Source organism: Lampetra planeri, chromosome 3, assembly GCF_965212315.1.
Source record: "Lampetra planeri chromosome 3, kcLamPlan1.2.h2, whole genome shotgun sequence".
In the NCBI taxonomy this organism is placed as follows: Eukaryota; Metazoa; Chordata; class Hyperoartia; order Petromyzontiformes; family Petromyzontidae; genus Lampetra; species Lampetra planeri.
This window is the reverse complement of record NC_136109.1, coordinates 16,432,919-16,459,575: the sequence shown is the minus strand read 5'-3', so window position 1 is coordinate 16,459,575 and position 26,657 is coordinate 16,432,919. Positions and strand designations below refer to the sequence as shown.

The 26,657-nt window shown below is 44.8% G+C and overlaps 1 protein-coding gene across 2 annotated transcripts in view; it reads right to left on the bottom strand.

Annotated features, from left to right (window-relative positions):
- Positions 1-26,657, bottom strand: part of LOC144738979 (C-myc promoter-binding protein-like) — a 134,256-nt gene that overhangs the window by 21,201 nt on the left and 86,398 nt on the right. For both annotated transcript variants that reach the window (XM_078621984.1, XM_078621991.1), the window contains exons 15-24: positions 25,344-25,550; positions 23,927-24,055; positions 17,446-17,587; positions 14,490-14,612; positions 13,192-14,067; positions 9,655-9,834; positions 7,998-8,107; positions 6,259-6,434; positions 4,730-4,946; positions 1,239-1,514 (exon numbers count right to left, since the gene is read on the bottom strand). In XM_078621984.1, coding sequence (XP_078478110.1) covers positions 1,239-1,514; positions 4,730-4,946; positions 6,259-6,434; positions 7,998-8,107; positions 9,655-9,834; positions 13,192-14,067; positions 14,490-14,612; positions 17,446-17,587; positions 23,927-24,055; positions 25,344-25,550 — 2,436 coding nt within the window. The remainder of the gene's footprint in view (positions 1-1,238; positions 1,515-4,729; positions 4,947-6,258; positions 6,435-7,997; positions 8,108-9,654; positions 9,835-13,191; positions 14,068-14,489; positions 14,613-17,445; positions 17,588-23,926; positions 24,056-25,343; positions 25,551-26,657) is intronic.

Below are 26,657 nucleotides of genomic sequence, written 5' to 3'. Positions count from 1 at the left end.
CACTGTTAGGAAAGACATTCTCTGGCTTAGTCAAACTGTTGAGGTTTTAAAAAAAAGTGCCTTTAAAAGTGGAGGCGTGTAATTTCGTAAACTTGTGTTTGCGGATACTATAGTTTGCAGCCCTTCTCAATCGGGCTTTCAGTTTGCTCCTTTGAACTCTGCTAATATTTACGATGGCATCATTGTTTGAGCATCAGGGTGTGGTTCTTGTTTGCATGCAATTCGTTGTTTATATTAGCACATGTAAGCCAATGTCTGTACCTTGAATCCTATTTTTTCTCATGAAACCCATTTATTTCTATTGTCTATTACACTGGTCAACACACTTTTCTGGCATAAGGTATTCCAACGGTTTTAAGGTAATTTTGGGGTGCTGATTCCAAATGTGGCATCAGTTTTTGTCTATCACATTGTTGAGATATCAAATATTGCATTTTCAATAAAAACTGCAGAAGAAAAATATTAAATAAATGTGGATATTTACATAAAATGATATTATAAACACACTATCCTAAAAATACAGCACCATATTTTAACACTAAAGCAGTCACTGACTCGCAACAACTTGCAATCAAAAGTGACAGAGTTAATTTCGGGTAAAATCAATGAAAATGGGATATGCCGATAACATAAAAATGAGATGTGATAGAGCAAATCTGAGATCAGATTTGGAAGCAGCACCCTGAAATTAGTTTAAAACAGCTGCAAAAGTCCAGGCCAGAAAAAAATGTGTTTTTTTTGTTGACCAGTGTTATTTGAGGACTGCTTTGACAGGTTTGTTCACACCTGATTTCTTTCATAACACGGTACATGAATTCATCTTTATTTATACAGAGCACACCTGCATTTTTCATTTTTATCTAACATTTAATCCCATTTCACATTTATTAGATTATATTCTTTATTTAATTTCAGACGATAGATTTTACAATGCATCCGTTGTTTTGTTGCAGTACTTATATTGGCTGCATTTTAAATGGTCTTGCAATGCTAATTTGTTCAACTCATTACATATTCCACTAAACGATCAAGTTGTTTTCTCCCCCGTCAACCTCAATCAATAAATCCTGCATTGCAATGGGCATTCGCTTGCTAGTTCCCTCCGTAGATAACTACCTCGCTCCCGAGCTCACTATCTCACTCCCTATCTCGCTCACTAGCTCTCTCCCTAGCTAACTAGCTCGCTCCCTAGTTAACTAGCTCGATCACTAACTAACAAGCTCGCCGACTTGACACACCTGTGCGCCGGAGTGGCCGAGCCGTGACAGCAGCAGTAGCGCGGGCAGGTGGCTGGGCAGCTTCAGGCGCTGGAAGTACCACAGCAAGTTCCAGAAGAGGATGGGATGCTGCTGCAACAACGCGACGGAGCACACCGTGCGATCGCCCTCATCCTCCATCAGCCGTTCCAGCTCCTTGCGCAGAACCATCGGGGAGAGGTATGGGACCGACAGGGGCCCTGTCGCGTCCGCTGCTGCAGTCGCTGCCGTGAGGCCCTCTTCACTCGAGCTGTCGGCCTGTGCGCCGGCACGAGAACAATGTTTCCAGCACGACTGGTGTCAATAAAGTACAATGATATTTTACAGACTTTTTGTCAATCCACTCCTGCACGACGGCCTCTCCATGCGACGCCAATCAAGGGGGTTGATTAATAAATGTATTCTCAGGTTGGAACTGAATTCAGTTTCTGGAGAATCTCCCAGAAGGTGTCACGAAACATCGGACATTGCCAAACCCAACAACACATTAGATTTATGCAGTGTAACCGCAACAACCTTCACAGAAATACCACAGGAATTGTTTGACTTGTACATCATCCAGACTGGGGGTGGCTAGGACCGGTTCAAATATTACTCCCCACTAAAGTTGGCTGCGTTTGGGAATCGAACTCAGGTGGTTAGGTCCAGAGCTTCTGCACCACTGCTCCACGCCAATACAATTCCTACAAATAAAGCAGTGTCGTTTTAAAGGAAGCCCTGGGGGTCAAATATATACATCATTACTGCAACACAACAACACCGCAACACAACACCACCGTAGATGTGAGCATCACTAATGACCAGTGCCATAACTGGCCATGCAATTAAATGCACTGTTTAGCAACAGGGGCTGCTTGGATCACAGGGCCTGTAATCGATTGTGATGTCTACGGTAACCATCTACAACCAAAGTCCGTCCCAGTTATACAAATATACATTTTAAGAAAAAAATTAGCCAAGTGATGATGCGAAAGCCAAATGGTGTGAAATAGTTGCATGCTCATCCGAAAGACTTCTCTACCGGTGGAATACGGATATTGTGCGACTGTGACGGGAAATTCCAAATGGTAGTGATGTGTGGCACTGCAATCTCTTTGAAACTTTAAGCCAGCTTGATCTATTCACAAGTTTAACTATTAAAGTACATGAGAAAGAAACCATTGTGCTCTAAATATCCATAAGGGCAACATTTGTACGTAATTGTTTTTGTACCGCATAATTAAATCATGTTCAGCCAACTCCACCATCAGTGAAGCTCAAACATTCAGAAGAAAAAATAACCTGCCTTATTTCCAGACCACACAGGTTTTGCAAAAAATAGCTTTGAGTAATGTAATAATCAACTCTAATCAACACACATGATGATGTGCGATAAGCATGCATTGATCAAATATAACTCTGCAGTAGTAGACATGTAATTAAATGTACCGACATTAGCAAGTTTAAATAACAGGTTCAACCTTTCTCGAGGTGTCCTTGGCTAATAGGTGCAACCACGTGACTTCGCGAACAACTTTAAACCGGCTCCCCATCAAATCAAGATCGCAGTACAAAAATCTCTATCCCTTGCAACGAAGCTCTCTTTCAAGGTCTCCCGTCATCGCCCTCCACCCTGCTCCACCCAGCGACTACAGCAAACCGTCGCATCCTAGGGAGCACGTCGAATAATCTTCTCATTGTACCCAGAGCCAGTACCATCTTGGGCTGAGCGGCACTTCTCCGTAGCTGCACCAGCCATCTGGAACTCTCTCCCTTCGCACATTCGATGCATCAAAGCTTCATCCTCCATCAAGAAGCAGCTCAGAGCTTGCCTATTCAGGCTCTCACCTGTTCAGCCTCGCCTGTCCAGGCTCTCACTAATTCAGGCTCTCACCTCTTCCGGCTGGCTTACGAGAAACGCGCCTCAGAGTTCTCCATCGAAAAGTGCGTTCGATTTGGGAAATATGTGGGTGTTATAAATTGTGTGTATTATTATTCATACTAATGTTGACACGTGAACTGTGACTTACTACACACCGCTGTATGTATTTTTAACTTCTTTTGAACCGTACGTAGCCAACCATGCTAATCGGAGGTGCGGGGGAAGGACAACAAACTAAACACAAAAAGCAGTTTTAAAGAAATACGTTTTCAATCTATATTATTTAAAAGTGCATGGCTCCAGTGGCTTCCTAATATCGTAAGGAAAAGCGTTCCAGACGGCTGCAGAAGTGCATCTGAAAGCGCACTAGTCCCAAAGCCACTGTGGCAAGGGTGACCGGAGTTCACGTGATGGTTTATGCTCCTTGACGAGAGCAGCAAGGTATTGCGGTTGATTTGTGGCGAGCACTTTGTGTGTAATGAGTGCAACCTTAGAATGTATTTGTCCGCCGAAACAGGTCACAGAGTTGCTTCTGTAAAAAGCTATAAATCATTACAAAACACAGATCTATAATAAATGTTTATATATTATGAGGACGATGGAACAGAGCCAAGTAGGATATTAGGGCAATAAAGGGTTGCCATGGGGAAAATAAGGAAATGATAACCACGTAGATTGGTGGCTCAAAAAAACGATTCGTTGCACTTATGATCTGTGGTTATTGTGCACGCTTGCATGCAATGTGACATCCTAACTAATGAGCACTTTAAATTACAGGTATTATGCAGTCGTGTGGACAATTTCTTGCTTGTTTGAGTAACGAATGGCCCCCCTCTGGAAGGAGATGTAGAAATGTCAATGTGTATTATTTTTTTGTGTAAAGATCTCTAATTATATATTTATTCACATTAGACACCGAGTGGGGGTTAGTGGTTAAGGCCCTGCACATCCAAACTGGTCCTGGGCATCTCCCCCCACCTTCACCAACCCACACAGACCGGCGTGGTGAAGTATGGTCAAACAACACCATAACTGACACGTGAGGAGGCCTTCCTCCAAGGACTGTACATTAATATTGTTGTTTACTACATAGTGAACGGTGCTTTATACATAGGCTGTTTTCTTAATTATTCATATGAGAAATTATAGTATTTTTAATCACCCTATATTTCCAATGACGGCTATTTGATGTTAATAATATTTAAAAGACTTTCCACAGTAGCATTTCTCAAATATTTTCTATAATTGCTTGTTTACCTTTCAAGTTAACATTTACCGTATAAGTTGACGTTACGTTAACATTTATTGCACAAAATTGTATTCAGCATTTTTTCTATTGAAGTCATTGTTCATTGCAAACCTGGCATAAAATGACATTTTCACTGTTTATTGCTTTTTTTCAACTCATGTTATTGTACACAAGTATGTATGTTGACCTTTCGCGCCGTATGTCGCCAACCGTGCTAATCGCCCCCCCCCGTAAGTAGCCAATCAATGTATCTATCCTCTCCGGTAATGTCGTAGCACAGAGTGAACAACAGAGTGAAGTTCACCCGATCAAGAGGAGCACAAATGCGAGAGAGATTTCTGCGTGCGAGTGTTCCGGCCTCACCATTCGTCTGTGGAAGATATTGGGCAGGCTGCCGGTGGGGACGGCGTGGATGTGCGCCAGGCCAGGTGCGGCGCTCTCCGTCTCCGGCTTGCCCTCGGTGAGCGGAGTGTTGGTGCTGGCGCTGCGGGTGAGCGTGGGGGTGACGGGCGGCATGAGCTCGTTGCCGCGAGGCGGTCCTGCACTGCCCGCTTGTTCCAGCTCCCACTCGCTACTGCTTCTGCAAGGTGGAAAACAGCCAAAACGAGGCACGCGGACGCAGCTGTGGCAATGGTTGTTTCCTACGGACGTTGATGAGCTGTCTTTCAACCCGTGAGATAAAACCTCACAATGTACTATTGTGATGTAGTAATGTACGTGTGAATTTGTACGTAGCGTATAGAAGAAAGAAAAAAACATTAAAATGTCCAAAAGCAAAAATTACCATTTGATATTATAAATGAGAAAGGCAGTGGGGAAAATAAATCATGCGCTAAATGTCTTCTATAATCTGCAATAAATATGTTTAAGAAAATCTGAAGGTCACGACATTTAAGATGAAAGGCTGTTAACACAATGAATGGAAGATGGAACAAAATAAACGAACGTGATAAATTATTTTAAAAAGCCTCAACTCATAAAGGAAAGCAGACCAGACTAAAATTAGTTTAGAGCAGAAAAAAGGCAGTAAATGATGTGCAGCCTACAAATGAATGGGAGAATGCATTTAATTTGTGTATTCAGGGCAGACATGACAGCTGATACTGCACTTAATACAAATTCTAAATGATTGAATTTTATTAAAAGTTTGTGCGTTCAAGTGAGGCAAATCAATCGTAATTGGTTGTACCGGGAATTCAACAACTGCTCATGCACTACTGATTACGGATCTGGGCTAAGAGCGTGTTGCTCGAGGCCAGAAGTTGGCAACCCGCAGCTGCGGAGGAGCCCCATGCGGCTCTCTAGGGGCCCGCTTCATCACGTTATTTATTAAGGACCACCGTCTCTAGTATTCACATGCAATCGTTTGTTTTTTATACCGATTTCGAAACAAACGGCTCTTGTTACTTTGGTGGCCGGCCGACCCGTGCTCTGAAAGGACTGCCAAGTGAGTGCAAGGTCATCAGTCAGCAATGCACAGGGAGAAAACAACAGTGGCATCAGATCACCAGTGTTGTAAAGGCGACGTTCTAAATAAACCAAATATGTATGTTTATCTTATAGAATGGAAGGGAAAAAAAAGAGAACGGCAGAGACTAACTATTTCTATTTTACCAAGACAGTCCCACTGAGCTATGTAGCTCTTTTTCAGAAATGACCTGGCCATAAATGACAGCTCAACGAAGTGGCTTATCATATGCAAATGTATACATTTATTTATGCATGTTTCTAAATGTGGAGGGGATAAAAATTGAGGACCCTGACAAAAAATCGACACGACCACGGGGAGAGAAACATGCAATCTCCAAATATACAAACAGACGTGAGGGTTGGGATCAAACCCACGACCTCCCGTATACGAGGTGAGGTAGTTAACATCTCGCCACACGTACTTCCCGCAGCTCCTGCGGTCGCTGATCTCTATGCTGAGACACGGCACGAAGGTGGAGTTGCAGAAGGGACAGGCCGTGTTCAGGTTGGAGTCGTCGGCTGTCCATCCGGCCATGATCTGCTCGTCGTACACCAGCCCCTCGCACGTGTGGCACTGCGAGCAGCTGGAGATGCGCACCTGGCGCCCAGACATCAGCAGTCGCGAAGATCATCACATAGACGGAGAGAGAGAGAGAGAGTAGGAAGAGATTGGGTTTACCGCGAAGGATTTCGTAGGTGTGCTGTGTAGCTACTCCTAACGCGTTTTCAGGTTGTCAGTGTGTTATGCATCTATGTTGTATGTATGTATATTGAACTTATTTCGCATCGTACGTGACCAACCATGCTAATCGGAGGTGCGGGGGAAGGACAAACTACGCACACAAAAAGCAATGCTAAAGGAATTAGTTTTCAATCTCGAGAATAGCTATCGTGGCTTCCTAATATCGGAAGGAAGAGCATTTCAGACGGCTGTAGAAGCGCACGATGCAGTCACCAGCATGGTGCCCAACAGCCGGAGGAGGATTAAGAAGAAAAAGAAGAATCTCTCAAGTGGTTTGTGGTTTCAAAATCACATTCACTGCGAGGGTTGTACAGTCTTTGGCCAGACTTTTGCTCTGCTGCTGCTAACTGCCGGCCAAGTCGCCCCTTGAAAAGGAGTTTCCTAGCTCAATGGGCTTTACTCAGGAAATACTCTTCAGTGTCTGAAATTACACGGATCTCACGTGATCTCGTCAGATCGCAGAAAATCAGCAATGTTGAGCCTGAAAAGTCATTGGATGGGGGATTCATCATGCATAAACAGGTGGTATAGGCTGTGGTTCTTCTTTGTGGGCAGCATAGAAGAGTGAAGCAAAATCCATCGTTGCACTGTACTTCTATGTTCTCTTGTTCATGCCTCCCGCCTTCACCAACCTGCACTGATCGGCGTGATGAAACGTGGTCAAATAACTGTCATAGCTTGCATAGTGTGGAATTGGATTGAGAAAGGGTGTTACATGTGGCAGAGCAGTCTGCTCACAATCGGAGGATTATAACGGTGGCCCATCATCTCAATGGAATCGTAAAGTGAGAAGCAATTTTTGAAGCCAACTAAATTTGTTCAATGGGGTAAATGGGCTTGGGCAGACAAGAATGAGAAGATGGTCCAAAATAATGACAGACTATCAGCCAGAGAATGGAACACGTCCAAGAGGATCAATAGCGAGGAGATGGATGTAATAACATCATCTCGTGAGCAGTTGCTTGGTGAATTATTACTTTTCAGGATTGGAAAATATGGCTGCGGGTTGAGGAGGCCTTCATCGAGCAGTGGATTGGCCAGAGCTGAAAATGATGGAGCAAAATGGCCGCACCAAAGGAAAAGTTCGCCGATTTAAAGCTTTCGTGACTGCAGGGATTCATCTTCTTGGTTCTTTCGGTAAAGTCACGTAGAAGGGAAATAATAAAATAATTAAAAAAAATTACATCATAAACTAATATAATAATATAAAATAAAATAATATAAAAATATTATATATAACGAAATATTTTATTTTTTTATTATATTTTATTATTATTTTTTTATTTCCCTTCTACGTGACTTTACCGAAAGAACCAAGAAGAGAAATATTCACCGCTCGCTCTTAGTTTGGTCAACAAAAGATAAGCACCATCCTACGCATGTGTGAGCGGGAAGACTGGATGATGCTATAGGACTCACCTCAACGTCGGGCCTCTGGCTGATGCTGCAGCTGCTGGCATAGTGAGGGGACCCAGGCTCTGCCCTGTCCACAGTCAGAACCGGTATATTTCTGGTCGATGGAAAACTCCCTACAAGAACCGGCAAATACAGCACAGTGCGCATCATCGTGAGAAGTCATTTAATTTAAAAAGGCAGCCCTGGAATTACCTGCTTCAGCCACTGCTGCCGGAAAGGACTCTGCTAAAGGGAACTGCACAGAGGGTATTTTACCTGCACTTCACCCCACCACATGTGACCTGCCGATCAACTGTGGTGGTGCACATTTATACCGCTGGGTGGGCAGAGTGGTGGTGGGGGAGGGGGAGTGTTAAGAAACGTTCACCATTGTTTCAACTGCCGCAACAGGAGATCAAAGCAGAGACCTCTAGATTGCAAAACCAAAGTGTTAACGATTACACCGCGAAGACTTCCCTCGTGTTCTCATTATCATAACACACATCGATGTGCGATGAATACCAATATGTAGATGGTACCGATAAGAAACACACAATGAATATGAGAATAGCTGTTGCTTGGAACCAGCGGATGGATGGCATCCCGAGTGGCAGGGCGTGTGCATTGCGTGCGCATGGCGTGCGGGTGGGTATGGGATCACGAGTTGCGTGTGCCAAGTGTCAGCTACCTGGTTGCTTAGTGCTGGGTGCTGCCAGCTATATATAGGTCATGTGGGTCATGAGCTTTATTGTTTAAACAAAGTGCTGATTGCTCATACAGTCTGTCACTAAGATCAAACCACAGGGGTCTACAAACGTGGCTGTCCATCATTTAAATGAGGGTGGCCATTTGCAGGTGTGTGTATAAGCACAAACCAAACAATTGCCTCACCTTCCTCATTAACACTTAGTCTTAAAAGAAAAAAATATACGACAGGTAGGTGTTTCAACAAAAACACTTATTATTCTTCTTCTGAGCAAATGAATGCCCTCCTTTCTACCTAAAGGCAAATTAAGGCAAAGGTAGAGGGGTTTTTTGTTGTTCAGTTATGCTGTTTTTCTACACCACCTAAACACCACTGCCATTAACAAAATGTTTCATATTTTTCAAATGAGAAACAAAATTTAGGATGGTCAACAACGCCAAGTGTAACACCTCTACCCAGCACATTAGTTTGATCTTAAACGCTGAGCTACAATTTCTGAAAAATCGACAATGCTTGTTAGTTTAACCATTTCCCATTCCAATGCAGTGCATCTACGTCATAAGTTTTTCGAACGTCATCAGAACGAAACCGGAAGTAAAATGCAATTCAGGAGGGCGTGTGGCACAGTTTGGCGCCGGCTATCAGAGTGCGGCCGTGTCACTACACTTCTCAGCGGTGAGTACAATGTCTTTAAAAACAGCGGTGCTACGCCTCTCTAAATGAAATTAACGCTAACTGCTTGTGCGTTCCGAGATTCAACGGTGAACGGGACACCCACCCTGCAACTTGCAGATGTCTCGGAACCAGGAAAGGGTTCGTCACATGCAGCTGTTTCAAGCCATGAAGGCATCACTCAGACCAGTTCATTTTACTTTCAGCTACCGCAGACTTCAGCGCAACAGCACCCCCTGCAGGCGGATGGGCGTGCGCGGGCGAAGAGCTTTGCGCTTTTGGTGGTGCCCGCACAAATCTCACCGATGCTGGAGGGAGCCCTGCCTCCGTCTGTGCTGGCCATGCTGGCCAGGCTGCTGCAGCTCTGGCCCAGTCCATTGGAGACGATCTGCGGAATGTTGGACCTGGATGCCTGGTCGCGAACCTCCTCCTCGTCCTCTGCCGCATCCGAGTCCGTCACGGAGCGCCGCTCAGAGCTGTCTGCTTCCTGCACACAAGTGGTGGAACACAGTCATATGTGTTCAGTGTGTCTGCCTCCTGCACACAAGTGGTAAAACACAGTCATACGTGTTCAGTGTGTCTGCCTCCTGCACACAAGTGGTGAAACACAGTCATATGTGTTCACAGTGTCTGCTTCCTGCACACAAGTGGTGGAACACAGTCATACGTGTTCACAGTGTAAGTGGTGAAACACAGTCATACGTGTTCACAGTGTAAGTGGTGAAACACAGTCATACGTGTTCACAGTGTCTGCCTCCTGCACACAAGTGGTGAAACACAGTCATATGTGTTCACAGTGTAAGTGGTGAAACACAGTCATACGTCATTGGAACCTCATTTGCCAGTAAAAAATATGATAATTGTTTTTTTTACCCTTCTATCTGGCAACAAAACTGACACCTTTTTTACAAGGAGTCATGTTTGCATAGACCACAATACCTGCAACCATAATGCAAACAAAAAACACAACTCTGATAATGTATGCACTGTCCTTGAAGTTGATTGGTCCACACCCGTGACAGCTTTCCTTAGAGCCTAGTCTCACATGGTGTTGGACCAGATGACGCCAAAAGGCGCACAACTCAAAGACAATGCACCTTCAGAGTATGAGAGCTCGGGGTAAGCATTTACACCATTGGAACCTCATTTGCCAGTAAAAAATATGATAATAGTTTTTTTACCCTTCTATCTAATGGTAGCGGTTATTATTTTTAATGTATTAATTATTAGCAGGGAATTGTTATTTGCCCATCAGCCGCAACGAAAATTGTTGTATGCTTATGTTGGTGTTTGTTCCGATTTGTCCTGAAATGTACGAAACATCTCTTGCGATCCACCCATGGATCGCGATCCTCATATTTGCCACTGCTGATGATTGCATGTTTTTCCATTAATACATGAATATTTTAGCTTCGGGCATAAAGTGGATGGGTAACAATTGCTGGCTAATAAAATAAGAGACCCCCACAGTAACCTCTCACTGCAGGGGCAAGGGAACACTGTACAAAACATGAATGCAACATCATGGGACCTCCTTTGCCAGCACCAAAATATGAGAATAGGTTTTCCCCTTTTCTCTGGCAACAAAACACGTGTTAAGATAGTAAAACAAAACTGAAACCTTTAACAAGGAATCATGTCTGCATTATCCACAATACTTGTAGTCAGATTGCAAACAAAAAACGTACTCTGATAATATATGCATTGTCTTTGAAATTGATTGGTCCACACCAGAGACAGCTTTCTTTTGAGCCTAGTCTCATAACGGTGTTAGACCAGAGGACGCCAACATACTCTGATAATATATGCATTGTCTTTGAAACCAAAAGGTGTCCTCTGGTCTAACACCGTTTTGAGACTTGGCTCAAAAGAAAGCTATCTCTGGTGTGGACCAATCAGTTTCAAAGACAATGCATATATTACCAGAGTATGTTTTTTGTTTGCATTCTGACCACAAGTATTGTGGTTAATGCAGGCATGATTCCTTGTAAAAGGTTTCAGTTGGGTGTTTTAACATCTTAACACCCGTTTTGTTGCCAGACAAAAGGGGAAACCCTATTCTCATAAACGCAATGCACCGTGGCGTAGCTGAAATGAAATAATGGACACTTTCATCACTTTCTGACTTGTGTTAGCAGCTCCCTATAGAGAATTTTGTGCACGTAACCGATGGAACATATTATTCGAAAGAAAAATATAAAATGGCAAATTATTTTATAAACTATTTAAAGTAAAGCAAAGGTGATGTTACGAGAATTGGCCATTTATTATAAAAATGGGCTCCCCTACACAGATTTCCATTTGAATGTTTAACCTGCACAAAGGAGGGTTAGAAAATTCCACTGAAACATAGATCAAACACTGTTCTAAGATTTTTTGCGAGGAATATATGGTATGCTAAACACAAATTTAGATTTCCATTTGTGACATCCAATTTCATGATCAAACAGGTGCTGGCGGTCCATGAGTTCAAAGGATATAATTAGTACGTGTGGTATTCGCGCAAGTCTTAAAGCGCAAGGCTACCGCAAAGGCACTAAAGAACAACGTAGTCTTTGGTATGGAGCACCTGAGCCATCATTTTAAGGGAAATGAGGAGGAATTCGAGGCCAGATGGTCCTCCCACCTTAAACAGCATCTGAAATAAGTTAGCAGATGGAGAGTCGGGGCTATAACCCCTGCAGATTAAACAGGAGCCAGACTCGGAGAGGTGGAAGGAAAACATGTGTGTTCAGGTCGCCTCGTGTGTTTTCTTTTCTTCATGTCAAGCGTGTTGTGGTTATATTCCTCTCTCCCCTGGGTCATCCCCTCCCCCTTACTTAAAAGAAGACGACCTTTAGCCCTCACAGTGGGACTCCACCTGGTTTGGGGCAGCAGGTCCCATTCCCCATCTGTCTATACCCTGACCTTGTATTACTGGTTTAGATCGTGTTGGTGTATACGTTGGGTACGCGCGTCACAACGCGATATAATGGGCCCACGTATCGCCTCAATAAAACAAGGAACAGCCTAGTCTGCCAGCTAGTGAGTTCAACATCATCAAGCAGATGTCTTCAGTTATCCCGATATTCTCACACAGGTGGGCTGCTCCTAACGTTAAATTGGTGTGCTGTTCCTCAAATATTTGAACATTACCAAAGGCACATTCTGTGCGTTTGATAATGTAAAAAAAAAATTATGAGAATATATTTACATTTCTGCTGTTGTCAGAGACACATCTGGGGAATTCCTTCCTGATCATTTATTTACGAGATTTTACTTTGTTTTAAACACATGCCAAGCTTGCTTAAGTAAGTGATCCGGTGAAATATGTGGACAAACTTTCTTCAAGAATTAATTCACAAATTAATAACGTTAACGATGAATAATGAAAACTGTGATGACAATGCAAGCATGAAGCTACTTTTTAAATAATTATTAACCCGATAATTATCCCAATTGGGCTATTAACATCACGTCCTGAGTTCGAGTATCCATGAACTTCATGTGTTTCCCCACATAAGCAGAAATTTTTCTGAGATCACTTAAAGTGATTTTTAAAAATCCACATTAGGGGGCACATATTCCTACATATCTCACAACAAACAAAAATGTTCATCGCATGGCAACCCAACCAATATTTATCATTTTCCAAAGCTGGAATTTAGCCAAATGAAGTGGGATTTGTCTTCTTCTAATCTCATGTGTTTTTTATGCATGTCATCATCAATGACCAACCTGCGACCATGAACTCACTATAGTTGAGAACCCAGCTTAAACCACAGGTGTCTGCCCGTATTCAAACACCCAGGACTGTCGGCACTGCATCAAGGCGCCATTGGACACGCATTTACGAAGAACTTGCCTTTCCGTCGTCCTTGGTCGGTGTGCCCAGGGTCCCGATCCTATTGTACAGCTTGCTGGCCACTCCGGCCATCCCACTGGCCGCCTGTTTGAGGGCGTCCAAGCGCGCTGTGCCCCACTGCGGCGTGCCGGGCAGGGAGCTCGCTCCGGCGCTGCCCGTCGCCGAGCAGGGCACAGACTGCAGACGTCCTCGCGACCCTTCCATGCTGGGAGGCAGCGTGTGCAGTGTGCGCGAGCGAGCCACCGCCGCCTGCGTTTCCGGGGAGCTCGGGGTCTGGTGGGAGAGGTACGGCATGCTGAGCCGCCGAAAGAGGCCGCGGCGAGCGCGAGAGTGTGCCGACGCCTTGCCGTCACTGCCGCTTTTCCCAGCCGACAGCTGAAGGTCGTGCAGGTCCTCCGTGAGCCTCCGCATGGCCTTAGGCAGCCGTGAGCGCCCATCGACGGACCTGTCCTCCTGTTCGGCCGCAAGCAGCGAGAGGGGGTCACAGCCCACGGAGACGCTCGTCCGCAGGACGGGCCGGGGCATTGAACTCGTCCGCTTGTGTCTCGTGTTCTCACGCCGGGAAAACTCCGCATCGGAACTGTCCACAGTTTCTGAACTTCCGCGCCAATTTTCTCCGCTGCCGCCGAGTCCTTTGTCATGGGAAGGGTGAATATTTTCACGATGAGTGCTTCCCGCTCGCTTGTCCTCAATGTCAGAATAAGAGCGGCTGAGTTTGAGGCTTTCTGTCCGGTTCTTGGTGGAGCTGGGTTTTTGATCTCGTTTCACTCCATTGCCAAGGTGTTTGTGTCCGTCCGTGCCCGGAACTGTGGGCTCTACAAACACAGAATCTTCTGCCACATGGCCGACATGTGTTGACAGCTCTGCAACTTCTACAATGTAAGAAAAAATGCGAGTTACAAATATGCTCAACATTAATGAGAATTCTGCAGAACAACCTAAAACATACCTATATTTTTATTATGCATTTAATTATCTAACGTTACGTTAAAACTTTTTGTAATCGACTGAATGCAATGGACTAACCAGTCTATGAACATTGTTCATCCCATATTACAACTGGCTCCTACCAGAAAAATGTGGAATTTTCCCAAATGGCTCAGGCCCTTTAACAGAGAGATGAGTATCACCATATTCCTTTTTGAGGATGGAAATTCTTTGACTACACCGATAAGGCACCTCTTGGTTATTGAATTTCATTTCGCAGTCTCTCTCCAAATATCCATCGTGTTTCTGACACTGCTGTTGTACTACATCAACAGCATTTAAACACAGCGCCAGAGGTGGCTCTTACCAGCGATGTCACCGACATATGTGATGGGCCTCTCCTTCGAGTTGGCCGGCAGTTGTCCAGACGGAGGGATGTCACCAGAACTCTCCGTACTGCCGTGGCTGCTGTTGTCCTGCCCGGCTTCGTCTTGAAATCCACAAACGGGGATCGTGGGGTCAATTGCAATGAGAAATGTACACAAACAGCCCTTTTTTGTCAATCCATTACTTAATGAGGGCCTCCTTACACCGTGCAGGGTCATGGAGGTTATTTATACCAAATGTAACCATGCTCAATCCTGGCTCAATCCTACTGTAATGACATAAATGGGTCGTTCAATGGCTACAGTGGGTGTACTATACACAAGGGCTCCCTAGGGGGCAGATTCCGGATGTCACGGAGGTCAGGTCAGGACATGACACTCTGGGTGAACCCGCGAGAGCACGTGACCGGACTAGGGGGCACGGGGGCCCCCAGAAGGGGGCGAGCGGGCCACGTGATGTGGACCCAGAGTCTTCGCGAAGGATCGAGATGGGGGCGTGACCAGAGGCAGAGCTCGGTTACGCCACAGGAATTATAAGCCGAGTCCCGAGAGGGAGCGTGGCTGTTCAACCCGGGAAGAAGTCGTCTTCTCCAATCTTCGCTCTTCAGTACGCAAAGACACGACGGCGTGTTGGCAGTTCTAGTTCAACCATAGAGAGAATCTGTTCAAGTGGTTAGGTGGTTCGAAACGGTGGCCACCACCTTACGTAGTTAACCTGTAATGTACATAGTCGCTCGGAATGTACATAGTTAACCTTGGAACGTTGAATAGTGTTGGTTGTGTTAGTGAATAAACGTGTTGCCTCCCAGTCTTGGTGTGCGCCTGATTAGAACCCACTACACTACCACTAGAATGGCAATGGCTGCATATTGAAACTAAAACTATTACTGAAACTATTTTTTATTTCACCAGGCAAGGCCGACTGAGCTACACAGCTTTTTTTAAGAAGCGGCTTGGCCACAAATGATAGCTCAATGAAGTGGCTTACCACATGGAAATGTATTTCAGCCAAATGGGTCCATCAGCACACAGCATGCTAGTCATCAGACTCATTAGAAAAATTATGCTGTTTACACTAAATGGTGACAACAGGGAGGGTGGAAGGCAGGAAAAGGGCCATGACATAATTTGTGACTTCATCAATTAGTTAAATCTGTTATCCTTCAGTGTCCCAACTGCATCCCCTTTATTAGGTTTCGTACCTTCAACATTCCATTGTATAAAAAATGTATTGCATGTGAGAGGTGGTATACGTGAGGCCTGTGAGACTGTCACACCAGTACGAAGTTTATTACCCAAGTCTGTGTGCGGTGTGAGCTATGGTTACTAAGAGCATGCTTTTAATAGTTATTTTCAATGTCATAGGAAGAGTCATCTTCTCTCCAAACTACTGGACACCTGTGAAAAATAACTTTATAGCTCATCGGATAACTCCAGAAGAAATATTCTGCTTCTGATTCTAACAAACCCATCTCCGTGACCCAGTGCAATCTGGTCTCCACGAGCCAGTACAATCTAGTTCCTGGCACAGTCATTCTGCTGGAACTGCTCTGCTACGTGACGTAAATGCCCTTCTTTCTCTCCTGAAACCGGGGATCATTCTACCTCCCTTCTGCTGTATTTGCCGATTGTGACAACGCAACACATTCATTAAAATTAACTAGACTTTGTCCCTGCAATGTGAGTTTGGAATGTATCACATGAAGCTAGGGATTTAAGGGTCACGCTAACCAAGGTTTCCTGCAGCAGCCGGTAACTCCCCTCCTTCTTCCTCAGCCCCAACAGGTTCTCGTCACAACACTGAACTGTCGCCATTACCCTGTCTCAACTACCCATCGACCAATGAACCCCCAAGAGTCTGACGTTTTCCGATGCAGCAGCTGTGAATAAAACCTAATACGTCATTGTTTCTCAAAGTTGATATTATAAAACTTGCCTGCCGTTAAAAATGCCCGTGGCAGATCACATGGCTGCTCTTAGTAGCTGTTGCATGCTCAATTAACGTCCAAAAATTGCCTGTCCACTCGAGTCTCTGCTAATGAGCTACAAATTATAGCACTGACTAAACAGGCAACCCTTGATTATATCGGCACAGGATTATTAGTAAGGTGCAACTAATAATTGAATCGTGCGTGTAGATTGTTTTCTCTCGCATGCCTGGTGAAATCTGCAACCCAGATAATCTGCCCACGGATAACCGAGAGTGAGCTTCTATTTAATCTCCTGGCATGGCAGATTGAATAAAGATCACGTTTTTTTACGTCCTCCCACCTTTACACGCAGAAGTGTAAATCGCTACACCACTGCTAGTCGATCGGCAGGTTCTTCGTCGTGAGATAAAGTGTTTGACTTGCATCCCACTGGGATTTGTGCACACAGCGTTGAAATGCGGTGTTTTTTCTGCAAGACTTTGCTGTTTTTTCCAGGATTTTTTCTGTTGCGCGTAGTCACTTTAACATGTTTCTTGTTCATGTTTTTAATTTTGTTGCGGTTGCACCCGAGTCTAGAGCCCCATGGCTCACAGGGTTATACCTAATAAATTAAACTGAAACCTTTCAAGACGAGCAGTCATGTAGGTTATCCTGGGAGAGTAATCTAGAATCAGAATCTTTTGTCATCCTGGGGTCCAAATAAGCTCGAGAGGAGTTGTCTAAGAGATCACTCTCATGGAGGCCCTTCTACCATCATCGGCGTGAGCAAGCAATTGCATGCCTTTATTTCTACCTCGTATAATCTTGACACAAATGTAGTGTCCTAAACAGAGGATATTATTGTGCATTGTAAAAAGAGACATTCCCCAAAAGGTTCTCAACAAGTAATACATGGTAAAAAAAGTATAATGACCAACATCTGTGTTACAGCTGCCTACCAAATGAAAACATCTTCCAATGATCAGGCCAGTGACGGCGCTCGGCTCTACATGGGGAAGGCGCTCACCACAGACGCTGGAGAAGGACCGTCGGCGAGGGTGCTTGATGCCCTGGCGGAAGCACGCGACGGCGCGCACAACGTTGCGGAGGCGGACCCAGAGGCAGTACCCTCCGCGGTTGCCGCCTGGCCACGTGCTCTCCAACAAGGCCTGCAAGTGTAGGCCACGGTCAACAACACGACTCGGGAACCCAAAGCATCTTTTCCCAAACAATCGATATTGATAGCGGGATAAGTAATACTCTTTGGTCACTTTACCGAAAGAACCAAAGAGTAATTCCTGCAGTCACGAAAGCTTCAAATCAAGTGGGATAAGTATTATTTTCATAGGTTTTATTACAATGCAACGCGAGCACGATACAAAGCGTCAGTCACCGAAAGAAGTGGGGGGGGGGGGAACAAAATAAATGCGAACAACAGCCCAAGTTCGACGCTACAGGGCCTAGCAAAAGGGGAAATAAATAGCGGGGTAGTTTTAAGCTGCTGTGGGAGCGGCGTCGCAGTAGTTTTCGCACTTCACAATTAATTAAGAGACTTGAGTTCGCCCTCCCCCCAAACTCCACCGCCCCCTTTTTACCCTTTAATTTTGTTCCTCTTCCCTTGCCTTCCCTTCCTCATGTAAAAAAAAATAAACTACGTTCCCGCTCGCAGTCCCTATGTGAGTGGGGCAGTGAACCCAATCTTCTCCCCTTCCCAGAACCCACGAGCACCGAGTTCGGACTTTGATCCGTGAAATTTCTGTACCAGCCCCCCCACCCCACCCCCATCTCTTGTTATGGTTCTCGCCTTTTACCGGCCTCTTGTCAAATATTTAAAAAAAAAGCATTTTAAAAAACGTGAGTTCGATTCCCGGCCGTGACTGACACCAATGCAATGGTATCTTAACCAGACCTGGCCATGGCTCCCTTTACCAACCGGCACTGAACAGCGCGGTCAAGTATGGTCAAAACACCCCCATGACCGATATGGTGTTGGGAGGCGTTCGTTCAGAACTGGATTGAGAAAGGGCTGTAAAATTGCGATTTTTATTTCTTACTCTTACATTTCAATTGAAATCTAAGAATCGATGCTCTTGCTACCTTTACCATGCAGTTGCATTATTTCTCATGAAGCTTGAAATTCAGCACAGTTGTAGGCAACGTTTACATATCCTCATTACTCAAGTCAATCACGTTAAATAGTCCCCGTGTTAATGAGCCTCCTCCTTACCTTTCTAAAATGCCTTTACTTATTATTAATTTCATTTATTTTTGTGCACGGTTGCACTTTATTTTGCTCAGTCGGTTAGCTACGGAGGAGTTTCTTTTTTCTCATCCCTGTTGCTGTATGCCCCCCCCGTGTACCAATCCTGTTCTGCTGTAATGTGCATTGATGCCTACTTCATTGAGGGCGATATTGGCACATACATTAAATATTGATCGACTGGTAACCCCTGCTAAGGCTCCAACTTCTTCCTAACATTAAGATTCGTATTTAATGCCCTTTTAACCACTCTCTTTTTTGTTCCTTACTGCCCATGTTTCTGCAGCATATAACAGCACCGTTCATATTTAGTTTCAGTCGGACTGGGTCAGGTAAGTGGAACAGTTACCTAACTGGAACTGGAACAGTTAGGTAACTGTAACAGAAACGTACTTATTCAGCAAGTGAAATAAGGTAAGTGAAACTACGAGTGACTGTATTAAGTATGAGTGACCGAAATAATATATAATTGCATTGTCATGTTTTATAGTTCAAGAGCAGCTTCGTTATCCAGAGAATTCAAGCCTTTATAATCCCGCTGGCATGCTCGGAGACACCGCACCGCCGCGTAAATTACATACAGTGGAGTTTCTTCCTTCCCCAGTCACACAGCGAGCTGTCGCAAGACCCAGCTGTGGTCCCCTATCTTGCGCAGCCCCTGGCCACAGCAGGAGCTGTAGAGTTGCACCCACTGACACCGCGAGTGATCAAAGACGGGTATTTGCGTGGACGTGCTGCTCACGAGCAGTTGGTTCTGCACATCCATCAGCCTTCACTCCTCACCCCCAGGGCAGTATGGATGCCCCGCAGAGCGTCTAGCAGTCAAGTGTTGGCTGATTGTGCCCATGCAGACACCCAGTGCTATGCAACAGAGCAACTCAGTAACTATGCAAAGTGTTTGGACACGAATACCCTACGTGGAGTCACCCCAGCAAGTAGGGAGTTCCGTGAGCACACTTTAATTTTAATCTTCTCGTGGTGGCGTCAAGAGATTGAGGCTCCAACCCAGAGCCACTCCAAGAAAGACGGCCAGCTCTGAACTAAGCGTATACCCGGCTCTGGCATTGTGCACGTGAACAGCACTGGACACTGTCTTACCTGTGCTTGGCTGAAGTTGTCACATGCAGCAATAGTCCTCAATGCTAAAGAAGTAATTGTTCTGGCTAGAAAAGTCACAGGTTTGCGATACGGGACAAACGTCATTTGCATGCGCAAATCGATGATAAATGCACGGGAGGCAAATCGTAAATGAAGATGTTGAAAGGTTTGTGGGGGCATGCTTCGAGCACAGAGGCAAATCGTTCAATTACACCTGCAAAGAGCTGACCTTGTCATTCACGTATACTCAGGAACACTGACCCAAGAGGAGAAGCCTAATGCAGTGCACTTACGAGCGCAGCAGGAACACAATGCGGCGAGGTTCCCACCATGTCCCCCCCCCCGCCGCCCAACCGTAAGTATTCGACCTCGCACGGAGAAATTGAATCTGCAGCTTCGCCACCGAGCCCATTATGATCCCGGCCAACATGTGAACGCGCGCGATTGCCCCCACGGTTTAGAAACGGAATGGTCTTGCACAGCTGAATATCCCTGCAAAGCTCAGTGACTTTGCACCACATTATTGAAGCTACGCGTACATATTTGGACATCTGTGAAAAAATAGCTTCAGAGCTCATTGGTTCCCCGCAGTATAAATATTCTGATTCTGAAAGACGGCACATTTTACCAATACTATACATGCCGCGCCAACCTTTGGTCTAATTAAAAAAGCGTAGTCCTAACCACGAACCACCCACCAGGAAACAACGGTACAGCGTGCTTATGGCATATAATGATATCGAACACCTGAGCCATAAGCTCAAGGGAAAAAAGGGAGGAATTTGAGGTCAGATGGCCCCCCCCTTATGCAACACCTGAAATAAGTTAGCAAGATAAAGGGTCGGGAGACGGGGACTGATGCTAAGGGCCATAACCACTGCAGATTAGACATGAGATAGATTCGGAGGGGTGGAAAGAGAAAATGCTCATTTAGCAGGCTCTATGAAAAGCTGTCTCGGGTGTGGACCAATCAATTTCAAGGACAGTGCATACATTATCAGAGTTGTGTTTTTTTGGTTTGCATTCCGACCGCAGGTATTGTGGTCAATGCAAACATGACTCCTTGTAAAAAAGGTGTCAGTTTTGCTGCCAGACAAAATGGTAAAAAAAATATGATCATATTTTGCTACTGGCAAAGGAGGTTCCAATGGTGTAAATGCTTACCCCGAGCTCTCATACTCTGATGGTGCGTTGTCTTTGAGTTGTGCGCCTTTTGGCGTCATCTGGTCCAACACCATGTGAGACTAGGCTCTAAGAAAACTGTCTCGGGTGTGGACCAATCAATTTCAAGGATAGTGCATACATTATTAGAGTTGTGTTTTTTTGTTTGCATTGCAGGTATTGTGGTCAATGCAAACATGACTCCTTGTAAAAAAAGGTGTCAGTTTTGTTGCCAGATGAAAGGGTAAAAAAACAATTATCATGCTCATTTAGGTCACCTTTTATGTTTTTCTTTCCTTTATGTCAGGTGTGTTTCAGTTATATCCTTCTCTCCCCTTGTCATGCCTTCACCCCTTACTTAAAAAAGCGACCCTATCCCCTCTCGGTGGGACCCTGTCTGGTTTGGTTTAGATTGATGGGTGTGTACGTGCGTCGCAACGTGATGTAACGGGCCCGCACATTGCCTCGGTAAAAATAACTATTAAAAAAGTCATTGTCCTGCCCTGTCAATCTATGTTTATGAAAGGGGAAGAGGGGTGGGTAACACTCAGTTGTCCTCAAATACCCACAAATGAAAAGTCACGAGGACCAAGCAATTGAGGCACCTCGTGATGTGGGACCTGAGCACTCAATCTGTCTGTATCGTGCCTTCCATGCCGGCAGGTGACCCGGAACATGGGCCAAGGAATAGAAATTGGTTTCGTAACCTCTCAAGGCAGCAAACCGCACGTACATGACCATGCCTTCCCTTCCACTGCACTATACAAAAAAATGTAGGGCAATCTTTACGGCGCTACATTGACACCATCGTAAGTAGCGACATGCTTTTAAAAACACAATTTTTTCAGTGCCCAGTTATTTTCAAATGTGATGTTTTTGAGAGAGATGTCGCCTATTACCTATTTAATGCATTTCTTATACCAATTTTTTACCAGGCTTTTCAAATGGTTTCTTACAAAACAGCTAAGGTGCACCGTTTCCCAGAGCAAGCGCTACATTTTTTTGAAGATGATAGAGTGAGATCAAATACTACGAAAATTCCGTGCGCATTAATCTCCACGCAAAACTACTGCATGTTTCATCTGCTCTAACCTTCCACATATGTACACCACCTAACCCACACTGTTTCGACTACTACCGATACCATAAACATTGCCAAAAGCCAGAGGTGTGGACTCGAGTCATGTGACTTGGACTCGAGTCAGACTCGAGTCATGAATTTGATGACTTGCGACTCGACTTGGACTTGCATAACAATGACTTTGTCCCACCTATGAGATGTGGACTCGAGTCATGTAACTTGGACTCGAGTCAGACTCGAGTCATGAATTTGATGACTTGCGACTCGACTTGGACTTGCATAACAATGACTTTGTCCCACCTCTGCCAAAAGCACATTTCGTGTGCGTAGAAATTATCGTGATGCACCGAAAATCCGTTGCGATTGTGAAAGGAGCTTTAAAAAAAATTCATCTAAGGCTCCACTAGAGGGCAGCAATGGTAAACATGTGGCTGACAGTATGAAAAAAAAACCTACGTATTTGAATTCAGCAACAATGCTTCAGTTTTACCAAATAAAAAAATCATTTGGCTTCCGAACAAAACTAAACAGTGAACATTATTAAAGCATAAAATAACGTAATGTTTGACATTCCACTGAGAGGTCACCTCTGCTTCTAAGATCAACGTTGAACTTATACTCCCAACATTGAGAATTTAAGGGACCATTATTATTGTTCAGTCCCTTCACAGCAGATACTCGTCCGTGGTATTCCCCACTGGCAGTGCAAACATTCTTGGCAAAGACAGTTCTGATCACTTAGGAAAAGGAGATTTTCGTGTTCAAACTGGAAACGTTTTATCATTATTCCTATATGGCAAAGAACACGATAAGTTCGTTTTTTGACCTCGAATAAATCTTGGCAGAAGTCGATTGCGTAAAAACCATAATGTTGCAATGTCTGCTGAATTCTGACATTGCAAGTGACACTCATGCATAAATGGTAAAGTAAAATAGTGTCGAGCAGAATTCTCCTCATGACCATTCACACGACACCAGTCGAGAAATGCTGCTACATGTTTGCCAGGTCGATACTTCTCGACTCCCTGGGGACCTGCTGCAGGGCTGCTCAAACATTACCCATTTATTGAAAAAGTGTGTGTGAAAAATGTGTTTGCTTTCCGTGGTATGGTCAAACTAGCTTTCCAAATAACGCCATACTCCTCTATTCCAATTCACATCAACAGAGAGCATCGTTTCCCAAACACTCACATCATGTTCCTCTACATTTTCTCTTGCACAGCTGAACCTCGATTTACTAATAGGGTTTTTCCCCTTTTTTCTGGCAACAAAAACTGACACCTTTTGCAAGGAATCATGCTTACATTAACCACAATACTTGCAGTCAAATGCAAACAAAAAACAATACTCTGATAATTTATGCATTGTCTTTGAAACTGATTGGTCCACACCAGAGAGAGCTTTCTTTAGAGCCTAGTCTCATATGGTGTTCGACCAGATGACGCCATATGAGACTAGGCTCTAAAGAAAGCTGTCTGGTGTGGACCAATCAGTTTCAAAGACAATGCATAAATTATCAGAGTATTGTTTTTGTTTGCATTTGACTGCAAGTATTGTGGTTAATGTAAGCATGATTCCTTGCAAAAGGTGTCAGTTTTTGTTGCCAGAAAAAAGGGGAAAAACCCTATTAGTATATTTGGTACTGGCAAAGGAGGTCCCATGATGAACCTCGATTGTTCACCAAGAACTATTTATTTCATTGAATCACCGACGAAACTGTGAGCATTTATGTTGATCTTCGTTGACAGAACCACGTATTTTATATCCTATCTTGGTTGTATTTGTTCTACGTATGCGCCTCTACACTTTTTAATACGAGGGAATCTTTCAAATGTAAAAATGCTGATAAAAGATTTATTTTAAAAATATATTTTTACTGTGCAGTTCTGACCAGCCTTCCCCTCACACCTTGTTGTAGTAACCATAGGTGATGGCATTCGGATGAATCCCGGCTTTCTTCATTTCAAACAGCACCTTCACGGCAAGGACAGGGCGCCCGTACTGTCCACACACCTGCATCAACACGCGGTAGCAAACCTGTGGGGCGCGGGACAATGTCGCAATCAAGATGGGTTCGTCGACAAGCCCGGCCACACTTCTTGCTTCAATCAGTTCAACAATGCAACCCCAGGCATTTTTGCTCACTGAGCGTGAACATAATTTGCTTGTGTTTGGGCAATCCATCAATTATTACCGCTGTAACACAATCCAATAACCGTGGCATAAACACACGAGGGCACGCAAAACATGTGGCTGTGTAATATTACGCTGACTGCTCGCAGTGGTGTAGAAACACAGGCTGAACGTACTTTACAAAAGAAAGTAACTGTTTTAAAATGTAATTATTCGTCTTTAACTTAAAAGGTAGCTTTAGTTACAGACGATAGAAGAAAAATACCTTCACCACGAGTGAGCACTTAATAGTGCAGAGAGTGAATGTGGCAAATAATTACGTTTAAAGGAAGAAAAAAATAGACATACATTACGTGCATTGTTCAGGTCATGCTGGTGCAAGGTTTACCAAGGACATTTAGTCTATTCATTTTCATCTCACGGGCAGACTTCTTCCCACTACAATCTACAACCAAATAAACGTACTAGATGGGCATATGCAACGGTAGTGAAGGCCAATCAAAATTTCAACTGATTTAATTGTAAAATAAAAAAATACTATCCAAACGAATGCAATGGTATTTGCAAGGTGTCTCACTCCAGTTATTGTTAATATCCCTGCTGTGCTGGCCTCTATAAGAGGCAAGTAATGAATCGCATACTCGTTACGCGTGTGTAGTGGCATAGAATAGTAATGTAGCAGCATAGCGCTCACTGCTGGCAGGGAAGGGAACCTGCGGCTTACGGCAGCCCTGACGTCAACAGGCCACGTGACACACCAGAGGGGGATCTATGGGAAAGGTCACAGAAGGGGCACACCAAGAACCCGCTGGTAGGTTCTAGAAAGGGGGCGTGGCCGGGGGGGCAGAGCCAGGCCATGCTGACAGTATAGGAGGGGCTGTTGATTGTAAGTGGGATCCCCGTTGTGCTGCTAGATATGGTTAATTTCCCACTATGCTAGCTTATACACAAGTCAAATTAGGATCAATCGATTTATCAGATCAAACAGACCAATTCATTTCATTTAATCTGACAAACCACTGGCATTTACGTTTCTCTTCCTCGCAAATAATGGTTCTCTTCGCGTGCAGCGTGAATCACAATCGACACCATCAACGCTTTTAGGGTTTTCTTTCAAGACACACGCTCGGACACACTCGGACACACTCGGACACGCTCGGACACGCCGTCGCTCGGCAAGCCGGGCGGGTACCTCGTCGGGGCACTCGAGGCGGTGCTCCTGCATGCGCAGCAGCACGGAGTAGGCCGTCTCCAGCACGCGCAGCTTGGAGTGGCGCGCCTTCGCGTATGCCGGCAGGCAGATGAACCACAGGCTGTAGCAGTTGCCCAAGAGGCACATTGCCCACAGGTTGGGCACCGCCGAGAACTTGCGAGCGAGTTTCTGCGCAAGCTTGATCTCCTGCAGACGGGGTCAGGTGACAAGGGGCGCGCGTGTGTGTGGCTCGCTCACAACAAGCGGAGCGCTGGGCGACTAAAATGCAGCAAGTTGGCAGAGTAGGAGGTACAGCTGGTGCAATCTGCCAGTCATTTCAGTCAGCACACCCATGGCACCTGGGTCTGTCCCGTAACCTCTTGTCAGCGTGCCTTCGACACTTCACGTGGCCTCAAGGTGCACCTGGCCTGGCATAGGCGCAGTGGTGACGTCACCGTCACTTAGTGGCTCATTACACCAGTACGAATGAATGATACTTAAAATGCACGTGTGTAAAGTGCCTCCTGTAAACACTCGGGATAATGGATAGCAGACTATAGGACTGACATTGAAAAATAAAGTTTAAAAATTAAAACACATGGTCAAAGTTAAGTCAGTGTTTCCATGCCCAAGCTACCATGGTGCAGCATACGTATCCAATGGAAACCCTGAGCGAGTGGGTGGAAATTCCACAACCCGATAGCCAGGGTCAGTTTCACCAAAGGACAATCAACCGGTGATTTCCCACAAGTACAGAGTTTTGCACCGTTGAAGGATAATGGGCTAATAATAAACTCTACTAAGATATGTGGCCGGCATAGATGAGTAGGCCAAATTACCCACAAGTGGGGTCTTTTAGAGCTCTCTTTAGTAGAGGTTCTCGTGCCAGCAGTGGCATAGGCGAGCAATAGCAGCCCTGCACCTTTACCTATTTAACCAAATTTCAGAAGCATCTCTAAATGGGGCAGAGAGCAATTTACATTGGATCTCCAAGTCGGATTTGAGCTCGCAACTTTCCGACGGCGAGTTCAAGTGTTCTGCCGACGATGCTTTCCGCTTTAACCATGTGTTGTTCGGCAATGTTCCGCTCATTAACTCTCAGCTGTCCCTATCACGAAAATACTGACAAAATGCACAAAAGCGCAAAAAACAGCCCTTTAAAAAACATATATGAATATCAGTGGTTTTCATTGGTGGTCACCGACACACTCCGACTCATCACCACCGCGAGGTGCCTAGCGCAGGATTAAACTATTTTTTATTTTACCAGGGAAGGCCCACTGAGCTATAGAACACTTTCCAGAAGCAACTTGG